General features: G+C 52.4%; 2 protein-coding genes across 3 annotated transcripts; one reads left to right on the top strand and one right to left on the bottom strand.

Annotated features, from left to right (window-relative positions):
• Positions 1-1,159: 1,159 nt before the first annotated feature.
• On the top strand, positions 1,160-6,304 carry LOC308120527 (voltage-gated potassium channel regulatory subunit KCNG3-like; the record flags this gene model as incomplete). The annotated part of the gene is made up of 5 exons (XM_080481168.1): positions 1,160-1,893; positions 2,011-2,652; positions 2,772-3,122; positions 3,184-3,371; positions 6,090-6,304. 5 exons carry the CDS (start codon positions 1,160-1,162, stop codon positions 6,302-6,304), a joined length of 2,130 nt encoding a protein of 709 aa, XP_080337294.1.
• On the bottom strand, positions 5,846-16,359 carry eml4 (EMAP like 4). 2 transcript variants are annotated; one of them, XM_080481933.1, is made up of 24 exons: positions 16,055-16,359; positions 15,339-15,512; positions 15,122-15,239; positions 14,689-14,874; positions 14,167-14,307; positions 14,031-14,056; positions 13,883-13,918; positions 12,137-12,260; positions 11,578-11,727; positions 11,398-11,467; positions 10,677-10,787; positions 10,507-10,602; positions 10,135-10,269; positions 9,843-9,978; positions 9,402-9,550; positions 9,173-9,298; positions 8,957-9,088; positions 8,780-8,847; positions 8,620-8,708; positions 8,396-8,493; positions 8,191-8,278; positions 7,900-7,998; positions 7,690-7,820; positions 5,846-7,250 (listed from the first exon to the last, which is right to left on the bottom strand). In XM_080481933.1, the coding sequence occupies exons 1-24, from the start codon at positions 16,077-16,079 to the stop codon at positions 6,852-6,854; spliced, it is 2,907 nt and encodes a 968-aa protein (XP_080338059.1). In that variant the 5' UTR covers positions 16,080-16,359; the 3' UTR covers positions 5,846-6,851. The 2 variants fall into 2 exon arrangements, with proteins under 2 accessions (XP_080338059.1, XP_080338060.1); XM_080481934.1 differs by having other exon boundaries at positions 14,167-14,298; positions 16,055-16,226.
• Positions 16,360-16,820: the final 461 nt, after the last annotated feature.

The raw sequence follows: 16,820 nt of genomic DNA, 5'->3' as shown, positions 1-16,820 counted from the left end.
CTTTAATAACAAAAGGAAAGTTTAAAACCAAATCAAATACTGGTAACACTCATATTTAGACACAAACATTTAAAATAAAAAGAATTTTTAAATGTGAAGCAGTTAAGCAAGAAATCAACTGGGTGAAGTAGAAGTTCCACGGACATTCCTGTTTGTTTTGGTAAAACGAATTCGGAGGACATCGGGAGGACGTCAGCATTCCTCCATGAGGCTGAAAGCAGCCGTGGTGTGACTGTGGGGAGTCCATCAGCTGCCCGCTGCAGGGAGATGTCTGAAAACACCTCCTCCATTCCAGGACCAGATTTTCTCCTTAAACTTTGTGGCATCTAAAAAAATGAGCGACGGGATTTTCTGCCGCAGGTCTAACAAAGTGACAAGGAGCCCACCCAACCTCAGCTCCGGTAACTCACTGCTCATCAAACTAAAGCAACGGCATACAGAGTTACTGTTGACTTCAGCGATATGGACTGTTCTGCACGGCAGCAGTGAGAGTGAGTGTCCAGCAGGGGTCACTGCTCAGCGTCGGTCAACCCTGGAAGATGTTCCTCATGTCCAACTTTCATGTTCACTCTGCAACCAGTAGCTATGGAGGAGGAGGAGGAGGAGGAGGAGGAGGAGGAGGAGGAGGAGGAGGAGTGAAGGACAGTGGGGCTTTTTGTACAGTTTCTGAATCAAAGAGAAGCTTTCCAGTCGTTTGAATCATCGACTAATCCTCCTCCTCTCTGACACGATGAAGAGGAGGAGGAGGAGGAGGAGGAAGAGGACGCTCTGCTGCTGCTCTCCACTCTCACATTCAGCGCTGAAGAGAAGTGAAGCAGAACACAGATGTGATGTTGAAGGACTCGATGATTTGAGGTGAGTGAGGCGTCAAATTCCTGCTGATGGTGCAGCTCACAGACCGTCATCTTCATCACAGAGCATCTTCATTTTCCTCCAACTCCTGCTGATTCTCCTGTTGCTCCTCCTGCTCCTCCTGCTCCTCCTCCTGCTCCTGCTGCTCCTGCTCCTCCTCCTACTCCTGCTCCTCCTCCTACTCCTCCTCCTCCTGTTGCTCCTCCTGCTGCTCCTTTGCTGAGTGAGTGTGAGATGAAAGTGTGGGGCAGCAGGTGAAGTTTGCCGCGGGCAGCGTCGTTCCTCCTCCTCAGAGAGGAGGTGCAGGATGGAGAGCGGGCTCGGCGTGAAGCCCGGCAGCAGGTTCAAGCAGGCGGTGGCGGAGGCGTGCCGTAAGAAGGCGAGCCCGGAGGCCGAGGCGGCGAGGGCGAGCCGGAGCGGCCTCTGGGGCGCCATCAAGAGGAGTCTGAAGAAGCCCCGGGTGAAGTTGGCGGGCAGCCTGTGCACGCTGAACGTCGGCGGCCGCAGGTTCTCCTTCTCTGCCGAGCTGATGAAGCGCCTGCCTCTGAGCCGGCTGAGCCGGCTGCACCGCTGCGCCTCGGAGAGCGAGCTGCTGGAGCTCTGCGACGACTACGACCGCGACAGGAACGAGTTCTTCTTCGACCGCCACGCCGACGCCTTCAGCTTCATCCTGCTGTACCTGCAGCACGGCTCACTGCGCTTCCTGCCGCACATGTGCGAGCTGTCCTTCTACAACGAGATGCTGTACTGGGGCCTGGAGAGCTCCGACCTGCAGCCCTGCTGCCAGCGCCGCCTCGACGACCGCATGTCCGAGTGCTACGTCCACTTCTTCCCCGAAGAGGAGCCCCACGGCCCAGATCTGACCCCGCGGCGCCGCCGCTGGCTGGACAAGATGAGGAGGACTCTGGAGGAGCCCACGTCCTCGGTGCTGGCCCAGATCCTGGCCTCAGTGTCCATGCTCTTCGTGGTCGTGTCCATGGTGATGCTGTGTGCCAGCACGCTCCCGGACTGGAGGGCTGAGGAGAGCCTGGACCAGCACAGGTAGGACACGCCTCTCTGACTGCTCTGCTCTCTGATTGGTCCTCTCTCTGACTGCTCTGCTCTCTGATTGGTCCTCTCTCTGACTGCTCTCCTCTCTGATTGGCTGTCTCTCTGCAGGGTCATCGAGGCAGTGTGTATCGGTTGGTTCACCGCTGAGTGCATCGTTCGTTTCCTGGTGTCTCGAGACAAATGCGAGTTTGTCTGCCGCCCTCTGAACATCATCGATCTGTTGGCCATCCTGCCGTACTACGTCTCCGTCGCCATGACGATAGTGACAGGAGAGGACTCGCAGCTGCAGCGCGCCGGCATTACCCTGCGCATCTTGCGGATTATGCGAATCTTCTGGGTGATTAAGTTGGCGCGTCACTTTCTTGGCCTGCAGACGCTCGGCCTGACGCTGCAGCGCTGCTACCGCGAAATGGTGATGCTGCTGGTCTTCGTCTGCGTCGCCATGGCGATTTTCAGTGCACTGGCCCAGCTGCTGGAGCACGGCCTGGATCTGGAGGGCAGGAACGAGGACTACGCCAGCATCCCCGCCGCCTGCTGGTGGGTCATCATCTCCATGACGACGGTGGGCTACGGCGACATGTACCCAGTGACGGTGGCAGGCCGCGTGCTGGGCGGAGTCTGTGTGCTGAGCGGGATCGTTCTGCTGGCGCTGCCCATCACCTTCATCTACCACAGCTTCATCCAGTGTTACCACGAGCTCAAAGTGCGCTCAGCGCGCTGCAGACACACTCTGCCGGCCGAGTTCCTTCACTGATCATTGAACACACGCCAACAACACCACGGTGAACACCGTCACCATCAACACCAACACGTCACTAGCAACACCACCACGGTGAACACCGTCACCATCAACACCAACACGTCACTAGCAACACCACCACGGTTAACACCGTCACCACCAACACTGTCATCACCAACCCTACCACGGTCAACACCGTCACCAACACCACCACAGTGAACACCGTCACCACCAACACCGCTAATGCCAATACCATCACCAATGCAAACGCCTTCACCACCAACCTCACCACCGTCACCAAGAACACCGTCACCATCAACAACACCAACGCAAACACCTTCACCACCAAGACCATCACCACTTACACTGTCACTGCCAACTCAGTCAACACCATCACCACCAACACCATCACTGCCTACTCTGTCACCACCAACACCTTCACCACCAACAGCTCACTGCCAACACCGTCACCACCATCACTGTCAGCAATGTCACCATTACCACCATCAACACCGTCACCATCAACACCAACACGTCACTAGCAACACCACCACGGTTAACACCGTCACCACCAACACTGTCATCACCAACCCCACCACGATCAACACCGTCACCAACACCACCACCACAGTGAACACAGTCACCACCATCACTGTCAACAATGTCACCATTACCACCATCAACACCGTCACCACAGCTAATACTGTGATCACCGTCAGCACGAGCATCAGTGCTACTCTCACCACTGTCACTAACACTCAACAGTGTTACTGCTCAACACTCCTCAGCAAACCCCCCCGGACGGACTCTACATTACTTACCCCCCTCACTTACCCCCCCTCACCCACCCACCCCCTCTCAGGATGGACTGTACATTACTCTACCCGGGACAGACTGTATATTACCCCCCCTCAGGATGGACTGTATAATACCCCCACCCACCCACCCACCCACCCCCAGGACCGATTGTACATTACTGCCCCCCTCAGGATGAAGGTTGTATCAGGGTTTGGGGCTGTCTGGTGGTGAAGCTGCCCGTCCGTGCTGTGATTGGACAGTCAGCCGTTTCCATGGTGACGGGAGGTTGAAGTGTTGAATATCAGGACTGAGCTGAGAAGTCCGTGAAATGTCTCACTTCTCCTTCATGTGTGTGAAATTCTGCAACTCCACTGACTCTCCATTTAACCCCCCTGCCCCTCCCCCCCCCCCCCCCCCCGGTTGTTTCCAGAGGACATGTGAACAGAATAAAAATCTCTCTACAAAATGTTGTTTATATTCTCGGCATGACTGTGTGTGTCTGTATGTACTCACTATGTGTAATGTACTTGAGTATCGCTGGATATTTTTCCTTCATGTGAAAATAAATGTCCAAATCTTTTTTCTCACATTTGTTGGACTCTTTTTTTTTTTTTTAATCAGGTTCCTGATTGGTCAGAATCCATACCGAGGAGTTAAATCTTTCACTATAATAAAAATGATAAAGTATGTGCGAGTGAACTTCCAAGATGATTCAATATTTCTAAGCCAGGCAAAGTATCGTCTCGTCTGCAAATCAGGATCCAAGAGTCTTCATTGTCATAAATACGACAAAATTCTGTTGGAGCAACTCAACCCAACATAGTCCCCAGTAAACAGGCTGACATTATTTTACTCTCGACTTGTACTTGTACTTGTAACTTCGGTTTTATCGAAGGAGAAAGTTCCAGCTCCTCCAAGCTTTTATGTCTTTAAGACAAGTTGATCAGAATCATTGGTTCCCTGATCAATAGATTTGTGGAAGTCTGCATAAACGATGGAAGCTGACAGTGTTTCCTGATTATCTTCCGACGGGAAGCAGGTAGAATGCGAAGAGTCGAGGTCCTAGGACTTGTAGAAGACCGGGACCTGGACCTGAGACCAGGACCCGGTCACGTTGTGAGGCGTGTGAAAGTGGTAAACAGTGTTTGAGGACATAAAAACATCCACTCACATCTTCCTGTTTCCATGGAGACCAGGAGAGAAACTGGAGCCAACGTGTCATGGTAGTGAATCTCTGTCTCTCTCTCTCTCACACACACACACACACACATGCACGCACGCACACACACACACGCGCACACACACACACACACACACGCGCACACGCATTAAAGAAGCCATATCATACAGTTTTTCAGCAATTTCACGTCGGTCTCTCACGTCAAAGTTTATTGCCCCAAATCAGCATTTCTCTGACTTTCAGCCTTTTGAATCGTTGATCCGGTGATATGATGCTGAGAATCCGTCGGTCTCCACTGAGACCACGCCCACCTGGGAAGAGGAGGAAGTGCCTTCCTCTCCGGTACCCTATGTGCCAGTGTGTTTCCAGTGGATTTGTTGTAGAAACACCGTCGTTCAACCAGTTTGAGCTCCTGAAGTTGAGACTCTGCGGCTGCAGCAGGACCCTTCAGAACGATCGGTTCAAATATTATGTGCGAGTATGTGGAGTAAGAATTAGTTTGGTCGTCTAAAACTACGTCATACAGAGCTTTATTTAACCAGCAAATCTCCTGTTAACTGCATTTTATTCAAGGACACAACAGGAACCGAGCTGCGTTAGCTTCAGTGCTAATGCTAAAGGGACGTTTGATCACACGACGTAGACCTTTACTGCACAGTAAAGCAAAACTCTAATAACTTACACTTCCACGTCTGAAGTTGAGTCACAGACAGTTGATCCAGTTAGTTTTTTTTTGGTTTTGTTGGTAAATTTTCATCAACAATAAAGTTGATCCACTGGCTCTTCAGAGTAAAAGTAGACTTCTCTGCTCCTTAAGAGCAGCTCTGCGGTGTTGTACCCTGCAGAGCTCCACTTCCGCCGGCAGGGTCAAAGGTACGGTGATTGGTCGATGCCCTCGGTGACGTGAAACAGGGCTGATTTCTGATTGGCTCGTTGGAAGCGCTCGCACACTACAGGCTGGAACCAGCCAGTGAGAGAGGCGACAGGCTGTTTTCATTTATTAGCAGGTATGGAGACGATTATTACCATTGGGAAACATTAGAAAGTGCATTTTGCATAATATGGCCGCTTTAAGATTCTGCCTTGTGATTGGCTGTTCACATGAACATATTTACAGGTGGGCGGGGCTTGTTGGGTTGTATAACAGCAGGCTAGTTGATGTGCTAAGAAGGCAGAGCATGTTTGCACCATTTGCACCGTGTGAAAATGAGAGGAAACCCTGGGATGTGATTGGCTGTTTTTTTCAAAACATTTATTTGCATTTTTTTGTTGAAATCTTCCGTACAGTCTGTCCTCTGACAGGAATGCATTAGAGAAGACGTGGTTGGCTCAAAACAGTCACATGGACAACATCACAAGTATCAATGTTGTTACCGAACACGGGAAATTACACACTTTAAACCCCCTCCCCCACTGACCCCGCCCCCAAATCCCACCCCAAAATATCAGCCCCGCCTTTCTGAACACGAGACGAGCTGAAGGATGAGCTGAGAGACGAGCTGAAGGACGGGCTAAGAGACGAGCTGAAGGACGAGCGTAGAAACGAGCTGAGGGACGAGCTGAGAGACGAGCTGAGAGACAAGCTGAAGGACGAGCTGAGAGACGAACTGAAGGACGAGCATAGAAACGAGCTGAGAGACGACCTGAGGGATGAGCGTCGAAAAGACGGGGCTGATTGGACATGAGGGCTGCTGCCCCCTCCTGGAGAACAGAAATATACACCCAGCTCTGCAGTATGTACAAACAGACTATGTCCTGAATCATCCTGATTGTCCTGTCATGTCTTGAATCGTCCTGCCATGTCCTAAAACATCCTGAATCGTTCTGCCACATCCTGAAACTGAATTGTCTTGAATTGTTCTGTCATGTCCTGAAAACTGAATCATCCTGTCACCTACTGAATTGACCTGAAACATCCTGAACTGAATTGTCCTGTCATATCTTAAATCGTCCTGCCCCTCAATGCTCTGCTCTGATTGGACGGCGGTGGTCCCGGGGCTGTGAGGGACTCTGCTGCTTCACACTGGAACATCATAAAGGTCCTCAGGGTGTGTGTGTGTGTGTGTATGTGTGTGTGTGTGTGTGTGTGTTGAGTGTCCGTCCCCACAGACTGTCCAGACTGCCTGGAGGTTGAAACCCCCCAGCAGACATTGAAGGTCTGACAGGAAGTGAGGAGGCGTCCTGGTGCCCCCACTGTGTCCTGAGTCCCCGCTGAACCGGACCGGAGCCAGTCTAAGAGGGCGGGGTCAGTGGCGGCAGCCCCTCGTCACTGGGCGTGGCCGTGTCGTCACTGGGCTCCAGGCTGTCCTTCAGGCTCACCGTGCTGTCCGAGGGGGGCGGGGTCACATCCGATGGGGGAGGGGCCAACTGGCCAGGCGACGGGCTGTCCGGGAAGGGCTCCCGGGTCCCGTTGGCTGTGGGGGGAGGGGGCGTGGTGTAGACGGGTTCGACCCGGCGGGGAGCGGAGTTAGAGAGGAGGCCGTCTGTGAGCGACAGCGAGGTCTTCTCTACAAGACGCCACTGCATGACACTGGTGTCCTTCCCCCCCGTGGACATCAGGTGACTGTCGTCAAACAGGAAGCTCACGTTGGTCACATGACTGCTGTGGGCGCTGTACTTATGGCTGGGAGCCTGAAAACAACAACCGCGTTAGAAGAGAGTCTCACTCTTTCGGTCTCTATGTCTCTCTTCCTGTCTGTCTCTCAGTGTGTCTCTATCTCTCTACCAGTCTGTCTGAGTCTCTCTCTCTGTACCAGTCTGTCTCAGTGTCTCTCTCTCTGCCAGTCTGTCTCTGTGTCTCTCTCTCTCTCTGCCAGTCTGTCTCTCAGTGTCTCTCTCTCTATCTCTCTGCCAGTCTGTCTCAGTGTCTCTCTCTCTCTCTTCTTGTCTGTCTCTCAGTGTGTCTCTCTCTCTCTGCCAGTCTGTCTCTGTGTCTCTCTCTCTCTCTACCAGTCTGTCTCAGTGTCTCTCTCTCTCTCTCTCTACCAGTCTGTCTCAGTGTCTCTCTCTGTCTCTCATTGTCGTTACCTCTGTCTCTACCTCTCTCTCTCTCTCTCTCTCAGAGTCTCACCTTGGCAGTAGAACAGGGGTAGGAGAACAGATGAACTTTACAGAAGTCATCTGCTAAAGCGATCACCTTCCTGTGCTGTGACCTGACCAGAGCGTTGATGTCCGTCCCATCAGATCCTTCAGGCCACACACCTGGGGGGGGGGGGGGGGGGCATTAATACTATATATACACACACACACACGCACACGCACACAACCCCTGTGTACTAACCGAACACATGGTATCCCAGCACACAGGTATAAGTGGCCCAGTCGATGTCTTTACACTCTGAACGGTTTCTGATCAGTTTGCAGCTGTTTGGGACGTCCCCTGCAACACACACACACACACAGAATTCATTAAGCATCATAATAATAAGAAAATAAAAGTAGAACTGATCGTACTCTGGAAAGGTCTTCAGGCGGTAAACTCTTCTAACATTGAAATCAAACGAAATCCCAGCTGTGACAGTATACTGCAGTAGAGTGACAGTATACTGCAGTACAGTGCAGTCATACTCACAGTAGAGGATCTCATAGTCTCCAGAGTTGGACATGATGAAGTTGTTGTCAGGTGACCAGTCCAGATGTGTGATGTAGCTGGAATGTCCCTGTGGAACAATCATCATCTTCATCACCATCATCATCACCTCCATCACTGTGGCGTTGCCATGTTGTCAAAGTTTTCACATTGTCGTCATGTTGTTAGTCATGTGACTGTGACTCACTGAACACTTTCCGTAGCGGCTGTACTTGCGTCCCTTCTCCGAAACGTTGTAGAGGTAAATGAAATTATCATGAGAACCAACAGCCAGCAGACTGCCGTCTGAGAGAGAGAGAGAGAGAGAGAGACAGAGACAGAGACAGAGAGAGAGAGAGAGAGAGAGTGAGAGAGACATGTTGGGATGGGTCGTCATGGAGATGGTTGCTTGCCTCAGTTGACTCCGCCTACCGGTAGAGTAGCGCATCACTGACAGCTGCTCGTTGCCGTCGGTGTGGATCCCCACCAGGTCGGTGGACTCTGCGTCCAGGAGGAACCACCTGGAACCAGGTGAGACTAGTTAGAGCATCTCTACCTGCCAACCCGCTGCAGCTCTGGGGGCAGGACTCACCTTCCTGAGTGCGTCCCTATGGCAACCACTGCTCCACTGGGGTGGAAGTCTGCACAGTGTCCATGTTCCTGGGGGCGGGGCATAGCTGTCAATCATCATCACCTGCACACACCTGGCAGACCCCCCCCCCCCCCCCCCCCAAACACCTCCAGACTGTAGACCCCCCCCCCTCCTCACCTCCAGACTGCGGCTCCACTGCAGGCAGTGCTCGGCAGCGTTCCAGAGACACACCAGTCTGTCCTGAGCACAGGTCAGGAACAGAGCTCTGGACGGGTGACAGGCCAAACCCCACAGCTCATCTGTGTGTCCCTGAAAAAACACACACACACACACATCAGGTTTCCATCGGACATGTCTTCAGTCTGTCCTCCATGGTGCCGGGATGAGTCTTACCTGGACTTCCACCAGGAAGCCGTCGTTGAAGGTTCCTCTCAGGATGAAGTTCCGAGACGTCCCGACTAGAAACTCCTCCCCCCTCCCCTCAGAGACCGCCCGGATCGCCCCGTACTGGTCTGGAACCTACACACACACACATCAGCGGTGATGTCACTATGTCTGTGTGAGTGTGTGTGTGTCTATGTTATTGTGTGTGTGTCTATGTTATTGTGTGTGTATGTGTGACCTCGATGTCCCGGTCTGATCTCAGCTGGTGGTCCCACAGGATGATTCTTCGGTCTTTTCCTCCTCCGGTCAGCAGGGTGCCGCTCCTCATCTCACACACACAGTACACACTGCCCTCGTGACCTTTGACCTGTCGGTTGATCTGAAAGGCTGCCCCACACACACACACACACACACACACACACACACACACACACACACACACACACACACACACACACACACACACACACACACACACACACACACACACACACACACACACACACACACACACACACACACACACACACACACACACACACACACACACACACACACACACACACACACACACACACACACACACACACACACACAGTTTGTTAGTTCCCACAGAAACCTGCAGGGAGCAGCAGATCACAGGCTACTTCAGTCCCTGTGTCTCTCAGACCCCTCTCACCTCGTGGTCCCTTCCCTGTGGGGGTCTCAGCAGTGCTCCTGGTCCAGACCAGCAGGACCCCTCCAGAGTCTCCAGTCAGGATGTCTCCAGAACTCAGGAAGGCCAGACACTGAATGAACTTCGGCTTCTCGTATTTCTGAACACACAGAAAGACTATCAGACAAGGACCAGACCAGACCAGGACCAGTGTCACACCAGGACCAGACCAGAGTCACACAAGGACCAGACCCAGACTTCAGTTCTTGTCACACGTTGCCATGAAAACCAGATTCCAGTTGTTCCATGAACTCACCCCAAAGATTCCTTGCTTGCGGGCCAGAGCGGACCCAGCCCAGGTCCAGAAGAAGATGTGGGACTTCCCGCAGGTCACGATGGTGCTGGGGTCGGTGGGGTGGAACTCCACAGCCAGGACCACCTCGTTCGTGGTCTGAGAAGTCAGGAGCAAGTCAGAGGTCAGTTAGAGTGGACTCCCAAAAGTCAGACGACCAACAGTGAGACTGCCAGCGGTCAGACTACCAGCTGTGGGACTACCAACAGTTGGACGAGCAGCGGTCGGACTACCAGCTGTGAGCCTACGAGCGGTTGAACTACCAGCAGTTGGACTACCAACAGTCAGACTAGCAGGGGTGGGACTACCAGTACTAGTTGAAAGCGGGTGTTTCACCTTGATCTCTGCGACCTTGGACTTCTTCTGCCAGTCCCAGACCGTCAGCATGTGGTCGTTGCAGTCGTCGATCACACTCAGGTGCTGACCCGAGTCCTGGGGGGGGGGAAGGAGGACTTTGTGATCCTCATCATACTTCAGCTCCCATCATGCACCGGGCTGACACTCACCGCTTTGGAGAACGCCAGAGAACCGACGCCGCGTTCAAACGTCCCCAAACCGATGACCTGCAGGGTGGACAGGCTGACGCTGTCCCAGACTCGGACGTGAGGCTGCAGCGCCTGAACACAGCACAGAACCCAGTTCAAGTCCGCGACTCCAGGCCCAGTCCCCCCAACTACTGTGGCACAAGTTCTATAGGTTGTACCAGAGAGAGGTTCTACTGGTTCTACTGGAGACAAGTTCTACTGGGGAGACTTTCTATAGGTTCTACTGGAGAGGGGTTCTACAGATTTTACTGGAGACAGGTTCTACTGGAGAGGGGTTCTACAGATTTTACTGGAGACAGGTTCTACTGGAGAGGGGTTCTACAGATTTTACTGGAGACAGGTTCTACTGGAGAGGGGTTCTACAGATTTTACTAGAGACAGGTTCTACTGGAGAGGGGTTCTACAGATTTTACTGGAGACAGGTTCTACTGGAGAGGGGTTCTACAGATTTTACTAGAGACAGGTTCTACTGGAGAGGGGTTCTACAGATTTTACTGGAGACAGGTTCTACTGGAGAGGGGTTCTACAGATTTTACTGGAGACAGGTTCTACTGGAGAGGGGTTCTACAGATTTTACTGGAGACAGGTTCTACTAGAGAGGGGTTCTACAGATTTTACTGGAGACAGGTTCTACTAGAGAGGGGTTCTACAGATTTTACTGGAGACAGCAATGAGTCCTCACCCGTCCATCTTTGTCCACTCCTGCAATCTGCCCCGTAGCGATCCGGATCTTATCAGGATGGATGGCCAGACTAAAACAGAGAGGAAGTCAGCCCCAGTGTGTGAGTGAGTGAGTGAGTGAGTGAGTGAGTGAGTGAGTGTGTGTGTGTGTGTGTGTGTGTGTGTGTGTGTGTGTTCTCACCACTTGACACAGTCGGTGTGTCCCAGGTAGTGTCTCTGAGTGTGTTCCTCATAGTTGAACAGAACGACCACAGAGGCGATAAAGTAGAGGATCTCTCCAGTGGGCAGGAGGTAGACGTTGGCTCTGCAGTCTCTTCCGCGGTACCCGTACCTGACCCTCGTCAAGGAAGACCACACCATGGCCCCGGTTCTACTGAAGTTCTAGTGATATTCTACCGAGGTTCTACTGAAGTTCTAGTGAAATTCTACCGAGGTTCTACTGAAGTTCTAGTGATATTCTACTGAGATTCTACTAGGGTTTGACAGTGGTTTTAGTGAGGTTCTACTGAGGTTCTGTTGAGATCTCCAGAGGTTCAACTGGGGTTCTACTGAAGTGCTAGTGAGGCTCATCTGTGGTTTGAGTGAGGTTCTAATGAAGTTCTACTGAGATATACAGAGGTTCTACTGGGGTTGGACCGAGGTTCTACCATGGTTCTACTGTAGTTCTACTGAGGCTCTACCAAGGTTCTACTGAGATCTACTGAGGTTCTACAGAGGTACCGGGGGTCACAGCAGGATACACCCAGTCCAGCTTCAGCTTCTCAGGAGGCAGCTCGGTGCGAACGTCCTCGTAGTTCTCCACGTCTGACGGGATGAACATGGTGATGGGACGACCTCGCATGAACATCTTAATGTGGTTCCCCTCTGAACACACACACACACACACACACACACACACACACACACACACACACACACACACACACACACACACACACACACACACACACACACACACACACACACACACACACACACACACACACACACACACACACACACACACACACACACACACACACACACACACACACACACACACACACACACACACACACACACACACACACACACACGTCAACAGTGCCTCACAACCAAACTGATACTAGGCACCTGTTATGACAGGTGAAGTCCAGGTGAAACTCTTACAACACACCTGCAAAACATCCTGCCAATATATTTTAGTACTTTGGAAAATTATAAAAACTGTAACATCTCTGCAGTTGTGTTTTTGCTGCAATGATTCAATGATGATGTTCGTTGGTTCCTATTATTCTATGTCACCTAAATGCATCGTTAGAGGGAGTTGGCCTGTGATTGGCTGAGAGTGGCGAAGGGGGCGGGTCAGATGGTCACATGCTGAAGTTCTGGCAGTTCTGTTCAGTAATAAAGCGTCCATACAACAAGAAACTCTTCCTCTCCAACGTCCTGTTGCTACTACAATAGTAACGGTACAATAGTAATGCTACTATATTAACAATACAATAGTAACGGTACAATAGTAATGCTACTATATTAACAATACAATAGTAACGGTACAATAGTAATGCTACTATATTAACAATACAATAGTAACGGTTCAATAGCAACGGTAATATATTAACAATACAATAGTGACGCTACAATATTAACAATACAACAAGAACGCTACAATAGTAACAATACAATATAAACGCTACAATAGTAACTCTAAAAAACCAACGCTGTTGCAATAGTAACTCCACAAGGGTAAGTCTATAATAGTAACGCTAGAATGGTGACTCTACAATAATAACGCTACAATATTAATACTACAACATCAACACTATAATATTAACGCTACAATAATAACTCTAAAATATTAACGTTGTTGCAATAGTAACGCTACAATAGTAACTCTACAATAGTAACGCTATAATAGTATGTAATTTACTATAATAGTAAAATACCTGTATGACATCAACAAAAGGTGAGATACATCAGACACTTATCAAGGGAGAGACACAGGTGAGAGGCAGGTGAAAAGACCAAAGGCCAGGTGTGGGGACAGACAGGTGAGGTAGGACAAGAAGCAAGTGAGGCAGGTGAGGCAGGTGAGGCAGGTGAGACAGAAACATCTCCACAGAGTCACTGTTAACAATTAGCCAACATGAAGGACCTGTCAATCAATGTGTGAGTGACTGCAGCATCCAATCGTGCTGCTCCAAATGAGCAGGGGGTGGGGCATTGTCACTGACTGGTCTGATTGGGGGGATGTGGAACAGTATAAAGTGACTCTGTGGAGGTGAATGAGGTGAGGGGGCGGAGCCACAGACAGGTGAGACGTCACCTGAGCAGGCTGAAGCAGAGAGAGCAGGAGGGCGAGCGAGGCTGACCATAGAGAGAGAGAGAGAGCGAGAGTGAGAGAGAGAGAGAGAGAGAGAGAGAGAGAGAGATGTGATTGGCTCACATCAGAAAACATTGATTGTGTTGCTCTAGCATGTTAGCCTGCTAGCTCATAAACTTACCGGCCTGGCTGTTTTTCTCTCTGGTGGACATTTTGGCTGGTTTGAGACAAACATATGATCAACAACACAAACAACAACAAATACTGAGACTCCATGAAAATAAAGATGAAGATGAGAACGAAGATGAGGATGAAGAAGGTGTATTTACCTTGGCTGATCACCGGATCTTTATGTCTGAAAAACAAAAAGCGTGATCATCAACCAGCCTGTATCCATTAGTGTGTACCTCCGTCTGCCCGTCAGTCTGTACCTCGGAGTACCTCTGAGTACCCGTCAGTCTGTACCTGTCTGCGTTCTTCACCACCTTCGCCAGCAGTCTGGAGGTCGACGCCGCCTTCACCAGTTTGCTCCTGTTGTCGTCCGAGGAGTCCCAGGTGCTGCTCTGGGAGCGCTCCATCCCCGAGGACCGCTTCACGCTAGGACCCCTGACCCACAAACAGTCAGCATCAGGAGGAGGAGGAGGAGGAGGAGGAGGAGACGAAGCAGGAGGAAGAGCAGCCAACAGCAAGCCAACACAGCACCCACAGAGAGGTTAGTCAGCTGGAACACTTCAACTACTGAAAGCCCAGGCTTCTGGAGGCCTTCTGGAGGAGGAGGAGGAGGAGGAGGAGGAGGAGAGGGGGGGGGGACGAGGACGATGGAGGAGGGAGGCTACCGAGAGAAAAAGGAGTTAAAGGGAAGCGACAAAGCCCAAAAGTGGAAGCAGCGCGAGAGGAGGTCAGACTGAGGAGGTCATCAGCTGAACGCGGGGGGGTTAATGTTTGAAGGAAGTGAGGTTAGAAGCAGCCAACAAATCAGACAGGAACCTTTTGGAGGGGGCGTGGCCTTTGCTGCTATCGGACGCATGTCTCTGGGTGGAGAGGGGGGGAGGGTGGGGGGAGGAGGAGGAGGAGGGGCAGGGGGAGGAGTCCTTTAGGCGAGGAGGTTCCTCTCGCTCCTGGATCTCCTCCATCTGAGGGCGCTGTTGGGCCTCCTTCTTTTTCTCCAGTCCGCTGTGGAGAAGACCAGGACCATCAGACAAAGAACCAGCATAGACCTGGACCATGGTGGACCATCCTGGACCATGGTGGACCAGGATGGACCCTGACAGAACCGCTTCCTTCTGCTGTGTTGGACCAGTGGACTTCATGACGTGAACCAAAGGTTCAGGAGGATCCAGATCAGACAAGAGTCTCTGTGGACAGTCTGAAATGCATGAGACCAGGCGTGGCTCCACCCCTTTGGGGGGCGGGGTTTTACCTCTTGGCAGCGGAGGACACCGTCTCCTTCCTGGTGACGGACGTTGAGTCTCGCTTACGTCCCGTCCCTCCATTAGCGATGCAGGACATCGAGTAGGCTTCACGCATTGCAGCTCCACCTGCAGGGGGGACACCGTCAGTACAACGTCAACGGTCGACAAACAGCCAGTACACCGTCAGTACACCGTCAGTACACCACTAAACCCAGGGCTCCTTACCTTTGCCGCCATGCTGTTTCTTGGAAGCGTCTTCAGACGCCGCCAGACGGCGAAGGACGTCAGCGAGTGCCGCCTTCATCACCGTCAGCTCATCTTCCTGCTGCTGGACACGAAGCTCTAACGCCGACAGACGGTCGTTCACGTCTGAGACGCTAGCGCCCGACATACTGTCATCTGCAGAACCAGGGACAGAACGAACCAGGGACAGACTGTCATCTGCAGAGCCAGAGACAGACTGAACCAGGGACAGACCGAACCGGGGACAGACTGTCATCTACAGAGCCAGAGACAGACTGAACCAGGGACAGACCGAACCGGGGACAGACTGAACCGGAGACAAACTGAGCCAGGGACAGACTGTACGTCACTGAGGAATATAGGAGACAGAATGTACTTTTTCTCTACAGACACAGGACAGACTGTCTCCTTTATTCGACTCTAACAGGCCCTCTGGTGTTTGCAGTACCAGGACCAGATCGTCCTGGACCCTGTCGGATCCAGGTCTTTGTGTCTGGGGTTTCTGCAGCCTCCTTCAACGGGAGCGCTGGGTTTACGGCCCTACGAGCCCCGGAGGGGCGGTGCGCGCCGTGTTTGATAAATACAGCAGTGACACGTGTAAAGCCGCGGGAGGTGCGTGTGTCTGCCGCCGAGTCGCTGCACGAGCCGGGGCCCGGCGGAGACCCGGGGCCCGGGACCGCGCGGCGGGCGAGACTCACCCAGGCTGCCGGTGAAGCCGTCCATTTTCCGGGAGAAGAGCGGGATCCGGGCCGGAGGCCTGCGGGAGGCTGAGGCTCGCTGCGGCCTCCGTCCGGGTCTTTCCGCCGCAGCGGGGCCAAGGAGGAGCCGAGCCGGGCCTGAAGACACTGCTGCGTCCGGCCGCCCACCGAGAGATCCGCGACCTCGTGCGGCTGCAGGAGCAGGAAGGAGCCGCTGTGTGAGGCTCGGTGCGCCGAGAGGAGCGAGAGGAGCCGCGGAGCGAACAACCGACGGACCGACGCTGCTGCGCGCTTCCGACTCCGCCTGCTCTGGCACGGAGCGCTTCCCCTGGGGGGAGAGCCGGGGGAGAACCGGGGGAGGGTGGGGGAGAACCGGGGGAGGGCGGGGTGAGAGGACTGGACAAGACCGACGGAGGACGGCTCAGGTTTCCGCCTTGGATACAGATGTGGGTCCTCCTCCGGCTTCCTGTAGCTGCACCGCCCCCCTGCGGCCGTTCCGTGTCAACGCATCCAAACGCACCGAGGCCCCACGTCCCCACTATCACTACCGCCACCCCCAGAAGTTGTTTTTGTCTTTATTTATTGGTTTGTATGTATTTGGTTTCTAACTTTTCACAAAAACTATTGACCTGAATTGCATGAAATCTTCTGGGATGATGTGTCCCTATCCAGAGATAGTTCCATTAAATCTTGAGAGCATTTGGCTCAAAGGTCAAGCTCTGGGTCACAAAAATGAATTTGTCAAAATGCTGCCAGTTTTAATCAG

This window comes from Lipophrys pholis (genome assembly GCF_963383615.2).
Source record: "Lipophrys pholis genome assembly, chromosome: 15".
NCBI lineage: Eukaryota > Metazoa > Chordata > Actinopteri > Blenniiformes > Blenniidae > Lipophrys > Lipophrys pholis.
The sequence above is the reverse complement of the archived record's forward strand: the minus strand, read 5'-3'. Positions and strand labels throughout refer to the sequence as shown.